The following is a 7,118-nucleotide window of genomic DNA, read 5'->3' on the forward strand; positions in this document are numbered from 1 at the left end:
ATCACACTTACTGTTGTTTTCTATGTGTTAAAAATAATGCAGAACGAAGAAGGAGAAATCAGAATTTTCGTAAGAAAAATCTGTGGGAAAGATCATGTATTTATATAATAACCAAAAAGTTAGGTAATACCGAAGAATTGCAACTCTTCATTTAAATGTTGTAACTCAAAATAGTTGTTTTATAAAAAGCCATTTTCGCAAACAGCCAAATTTAAATTTTAACGGAAAAATCAAAGCGGAGGAAAATCAATTTACTGTTACAAAAACGACTAATTTGGATTAAAATAATATTACGTAAATCCTAATATTAATAAATAAATTTGGTCCAAGCCGAATCCGAGCGACTTTTTAAGAGCTAGAAGAAGTGCAATTATATATATATTCATCAAAACTCTTTTTCTCTTCCAATATGAGACAATTCAAAATTTTCAATTTTTCCTCCATTTCACGTTCCTGTTATAAGCTATATAAGCTTAAACCCAACATATGTAACATATTAAAACCGAATTATCATAAGGAAAAGCATTAAGTACTTGTCAACAATAACTACAGAATTTTCGTCGTATTTTGTTATTGTTGAATGGATGAGAAAAGAGATAAAGTGTAGGTACGAGTAATTGGAACATCCTCGTCTTGCCGCTGTTTGGAAAGCAAGCAATTAGGAACATCGTACTCTCGGATATTAATTAGTGTTGTTCAATGGGTGAGCACTGAGCAATACAATATTAATGTTTGTTGCTGTCAGTGCTCTAATGTATATATGCCTGGTAGGGACCAATCAAAAATTTAAATTTTATTGAATTTGAGTTTGGAATTCTATCAGACTATCACAACCTCTTTGATTTACTGGATTTGAAATTAATTATTTGTGTAAAAGATCGTTAAGACATATAAACTCCACATACTGGATTCTGACAAAACTCCACATATGTCCACTCTTATGGAAATATAAAAAATAACTAGATTTACAACTGATAATTAAAAAATAACACATTTTCAAAAGTAATCGAAACTTAGCTATATTTTCATGTAAAGATAAATTTTTAACAAAAATACCCTTAAAAATATGGAACTAGAGTTTGAATTTTTTTTATATATGAGCATACAATATAATGTGCTGGAATTTCATAATATGCTGGAGTTCCAATATAATATGCGGGAAGTTTATATGCAGAAGCTCCATAATCCAGCATATTATGCTAGAACTTTCCGTGTACTGAAGTCCAACATAATATGCTGGAAGTTTATACGCAGGAACTCCATAATCTCGCATCTTATGTTGGATCTTTTCATGTTTCAGCAAAATAGAAGTTATTTTTCAATGACTTTACTAACGCCGACTATTTTTCGATTACTAATCCAAAAAAAGGTTAGCACGTGCTTTTTCGCCTTATCAAAGCTAATACGAAGTTTCCAAATGATATGTACAATATCGTATGGCATGGAACCAACAAACAGGCGAAGCCAAACAAAAAATTCTTTATTGTAAGTTTGTAACGCGTATTGTTAGTTAGCGTTCAAGATGTAAGTTTTGATTATGGAGTTTGAATTAATCTAACCGAACCTTTAACATAGTCTCACGTTCTATTTTTCAAGTTTGTAGTATCTTCCGAACGGGTTTTTATTATCATATTAGATATAGATATAATATTTTAGGAACATATTAGCCAAGTTAAGATCTCCCTATTAAGTTTACCATAGTGTCAAAGCGAGACAAAATACAGCCTGCGCGCAGTATTATATCATTACAGATTATTCCCGACCTAACTAATTTTTTGTTCCTAGTAAAAACAAAAACAATTTATTCGACGAAGAGCTAGAGAAATTCAATGTCAACATCTGAAGCTTAGAAACAAAATGAATTTTTTCGATGGGCCAATTAGTCGTGAAAGTTTAGCTGTTTATCATTTTCGGCACCTATTTATTATGTATGTATAAAAGTAACTGCAAGATATAATAATAATAATAATAATAATAATAATAATAATAATAATAATAATAATAATAATAATAATAACAATGATAATATTAATAATAATAATAATGAGTTAGAACTTAAGTTATATACACTGATGTAAACTTTTTTATTTTATCGGATCACATAAAGAATATTTACATGTAAGTTCCCATGAAATATTGAATAAGATATGTATGGTAAAGATAATTTTACGACGTAAAAATTCTTTACATTAGTACCTTATATACCAAATTAAATGTGTATGAGATAAAGTTGTCTTAATTCGACTTTTATTCTCTTTGATTAGGTTGAGCTACATAAAACGATAAGTTTCTTGCATGTGAGAGATCTGGCGAGTTTTCTTTTCTTCCTCCAACGTAGAAAACAATAATGATAATAAGCACAAATTACCTTTTCTAATCTAAAAAATCAAGTTGAAAAAAAGAATAATCTAAGAGAATCAAGAATAACTAGGGAACACATTGAATCATCCTGTGAATTGTGATGCCAGTGGCATAAGGTAGACTTAATTGTTTAGACAATTAAAAAATACATGTTACTACTATTATTAGTAAAAAGGGCAGCTCGGTGCACGAAATACCTTGTGTTCATGCCGGGTTCGGAGAGGAGTCGAACCCCAAGAGAATGTGACGTAGGAGGTACTACTATTATCGAAAATTAATCTATTTAATGATAATTAACGGGATTGAAAATAGATCGCTTACTTGTTATTTGTTAGGTTTTAGTTTTAATGACGAAAATAATATAATTGCTCTTGGTATAGGGACTCAAGGAAAGCATCCAAGATTGGAGGAATCAATTAAAGGAACTCAAGAAAAGCATCCAAGATTGAAGGAATCAATCAAAGACAAGGAAATCAATCCGAGATTGATTGAAGCGGAAAAGAAGTATCGAAAATCTTGCAAGATGATCAATCAAGTTGCTATTACTAGAAGGATCAAAAAATCAAGGGGTAAATTCGGCGCTATCAAGACCTGTAGAAGGAAAGCTATTAAAGTCATTTCATCAAGGAAGAGAAACGACAAATAACCTTATTCTTGGAAAGAATCAATCTCTTTCCAAGGATCAAATCTCTTGAGTTGGAATATCTCTTCAGCAACGGCCTCTTACAAAGTATTTATACACATCCTTAAGCCTTAGAAAAGTATACTTTGATCGAACCAAATACCCTCTCTTTGTTCTACTGCAAACAAACATTGTAGCTCTATTAGATCTGATGTGTAACAAGTTAGAGAAGAAAGAGAGGAAAATACTGGTGGGGCATTGTATCAAAAGAAATGAGTGACATAGAAACTGAGCCATTGGTGTAAACCATACCATTCACGATTGTACTCCAGAAACTCATTTACTGAAAGAGAACTCCCTTGCAACTCAAGAAGATTGGATTAGGATTCACATTGAATCCGAACCAGTATAAAAATTCCAGTGTCTTTAATTTTTGCACTTTATTTCTGTATTTTAATTTCTACTCTTCTTATTATTTCGTTATTACATCTAGTCGACTAATTAGAAAACTAGTCAACTAGTAGCTATTAAAATATAAAAATAAACAATTCACCCCTCACCTCTTGTACTTTCAATTAGTATCAGAGCAAGGCTCACACTTTTTCTTTTGCTTAACAACTTGTGAGAAAAGATTATGGCAAATCAAGTTATTGTCGGAGCACTCTTTCAGGAAAGAACATCGCAAGTGAGGCTACTATACTTCAATGGATAAAAATTCTCTCACTCGAAAGTGCGTATGGAAATATATGCAAAATCTTATGATGTCAAGGTTTGAAGAGTTATCAAAAAGGAGAATTACCCACTACCGGCTGCCGCTCAACCACCCGTTGATCCTGAAGATATAAATGAATATACCGATGAACAAATGGCGGTTGTGCAAGTTAATGCTAAAGCAAGGAATCTACTTTATAATTCTATAAGTGGTGAGGAATATGAGAAAATCTCCAGTTGTGATACAACCAAAAAGATGTGGGATAAACTTGAAGTCACTTATGAAGGAACCAGTAAAGTGAAAGAAACCCATATCAACATGTTGGTCCATGACTATGAATTTTTCCAGTTGAAAGAAGGAGAATCTATCGAAGAAATATTTGCCAGATTTAGCAAAATCATCAGTGATCTAAAAGCTTTTGGCAAACCCTACTCAAGTGGTGATCAAGTTAGGAAAATTCTGAGAAGTCTGCCCACTACTTGGCAGACAAAGGTAGTTACTCTTGAGTCACGGGATTTGAACAAATTATCATATGATGAACTTCGAGGAGAACTTATAGCTTTCGAGAAAACTCATCTCAAGAAAACAAATCAAGAAGAGAAGAAGAAAACAGTTGCTTTCAAGGCTACAACTGAAAGAACGGACAATGATATTGATGACGACCGTGAAGCTCTTCAAGAAGAAATTGTCATCGTATCAAAGAACCTGGATGGTTTAATGAGGAGATACAGGAATACAAAAAGAGGCAGAATACCACCCAGGCGAAGTAGGCAATACAATGAACAAGACAAAAATGATGGCAAATGCTATGAATGTAGAAGATTTGGGCATGTTCAAGCTGAATGTCCTGAGCTTAAAAGAAAGGTCTCCAGAGGGTTTAATAAGAACAAATCATTTGGAAGCTAGAGTGATAAAGACAGTTCTGAACATGAAGAGATAGCAAATCTATGCTTCATGATAATTTTGGAAAACGACATGAACAAGCTCTCAGGGTGCTGGACATACGAGGACATCTCAGATGATGATTGCAAAGATGACAACGAGAATTGTTTCATGGCACGAGGTGAAAACAAGCGAGGTAAGACATTTTAGCTGTGAAAGATGTAATGAATTACAGGATATTCTTGACCTTACTTTGTAAAAGTCTCAAAATATGATGAATGAAATAAAGAGACTCAACAGAGAAATAAAAGACTGGAAACTCAAGCTTGAAGTATGCGAAATTGAAAAAGAAGTACTTCAAGATGAAGTTGATGAATTGCAAATGCAACTCAATGGCATGCACAAATCCACCAGTCATAGTTCTATAAAGTCGAACCAGACGACTTACAAGTTAACTGAAAAAGGACCAACCAGAACACAATCCACTAGTACTGACACAAATGGGAGAACCAAAAATGGATCAAGTCCTACGTGTCACTACTGTAATAAAAATGGACACAAATATTCTTTTTGTCGATTTCGTAAGTCAAATGTCTCAGGATGGATTTGAAAACCCAAAAATAATCCTGAATCTAGTAATACTAACCAACAAAGACCCAAGCAAGCTTGGGTACCTAAAAGGAAGTGATAATTATATTTTGCAGGAATACCACAGAAGGAGTCGCAAAGGAAAATGGTACTTGGATAGTGCGTGTTCCAGTCACATGACATGTGACAAAAACATGTTTAAAGAAGTTACCAAAATAGATAGAGGAACTGTCAAATTTGGTGATGACTCAAAAGGAAAGTTAGTTGGTACCGGAATAGTTGCTTTCAATAATAACTGTGATATCACTGAAGTTTATCTTGTTAACGGACTTAACTACAACCTTCTGAGTATAAGTCAGCTATGTGACTCAGGGTATGAAGTAAAATTCAAGAAAACATGTTGTGCTATTGAAGATGAGACAGGTAAAATAATCCTCCCAGGTAAAAGGTATGAAAATATCTATATTCTTGATGGTTTTGAAAATATAGATGGTCATATTTGCTTAACTTCCATATCTGATGATCCATGGTTATGGCATAAGAAACTTGGGCATGCAAGCATGCATTTGATAGAAAAAACTTTCCAAGCATGATTTAGTTATTGGTTTACCCAAACCTAATTTTTCTAGAAATCATGTATGTGATGCATGTCAGATTGGAAAACAAACTAGAAATTCTTTCAAAAATAAAGATGTTGTATCCACTTCAAACCCCTTGCAATTTCTGTTTATGGACTTATTTGGACCTACTAGAACTGCTGGCATAGGAAGAAAACGATATGCATTTGTTATTGTTGATGATTAATCACGTTTTACTTGGGTGATTTTTCTATCTCACAAAGATGAAGCTTTGAAATTTTTTGAGATCTTCTGTAAAAAGGTCAAAAGAAAAAATGGATATCTTATTACAACTATTCAAAGGGATATCTTATTACAACTATTCAAAGTGATCACGGAGGAGAATTTGAAAGCAGAGCATTTGAAGATTTCTGCAACGATCAAGGATACACTCACAACTTCTCTGCTCCAAGGTCACCCCAACAGAATGGAGTTGTTGAAAGGAAAAATAGGACTTTACAGGATATGGCAAGAACTATGATACTAGAATATTCACTGCCAAATCACTTCTGGGCAGAAGGAGTAAGTATAACTTGTCACATCCTCAATCGATGTCTCATAAGACCCATCCTGATGAAGACTCCTTATGAACTGCGGAAAGGTAAACGACCCAAAATAAGTTACTTTCATCCTTTTGGAAGCAAGTGTTTCATTCATAATAATGGTAAGGATAATCTTGGAAAATTCGATCCAAGAAGTGACGAATGTATTTTTCTGGGTTATTCATTGAATCGTAAATCTTTTAGAGTCTATAATAAATGCACATTGTGTGTAGAAGAGTCAATACATATTATCTTTAATGAGAATAACACTTCGGCCGAGAAAGGAATTATTGCAGGTGATGAAAATCAAACATATGTAATTCAGGAAATAAGCAAATCTCAAGAGTCGACTAATAAACCTGACAGTGTGGTAGAATCAACTAATGAGATTAGCAACAATCAATCAGAACCTCCATAGGATTCAACTACTCATACAGTTCATCCAAATGAATGGAGAACTGAATCGGAATATCCTCAAAAGTTCATCATTGGGGATCCAAGTGAAGGAATGAAAAACCAGGGGAGCTCTGATGAAGAAAGCTAACATAGCACTGATTTCCTAGATTGAGCCGAAGAAAATAGAGGAAGCTTTGAAAGACTCGAGCTGGCTGCAAGCAATGCAGGAAGAGCTAGATCAATTCGACAAAAATCAAGTATGGAAATTGATGCCCAAGCCTGAAAATGCTCTTGTAATTGGAACAAAATGGGTCTTTAGAAATAAGATGAATGAGGATGGAAAAGTTGTAAGAAACAAAGCCAGATTAGTTGCTCAAGGATACTCTCAACAAGAAGGA

At 33.6% G+C, this 7,118-nt stretch overlaps 1 protein-coding gene across 1 annotated transcript; it reads left to right on the forward strand.

Moving 5' to 3' along the window:
• Positions 1-3,848: 3,848 nt before the first annotated feature.
• Positions 3,849-4,601, forward strand: LOC142177022 (uncharacterized). Its single transcript, XM_075245480.1, has one exon. The coding sequence runs from the start codon at positions 3,849-3,851 to the stop codon at positions 4,599-4,601; it is 753 nt and encodes a 250-aa protein (XP_075101581.1).
• Positions 4,602-7,118: the final 2,517 nt, after the last annotated feature.

The sequence above is a fragment of the Nicotiana tabacum genome, chromosome 23 (genome assembly GCF_000715075.1).
Source record: "Nicotiana tabacum cultivar K326 chromosome 23, ASM71507v2, whole genome shotgun sequence".
In the NCBI taxonomy this organism is placed as follows: Eukaryota; Viridiplantae; Streptophyta; class Magnoliopsida; order Solanales; family Solanaceae; genus Nicotiana; species Nicotiana tabacum.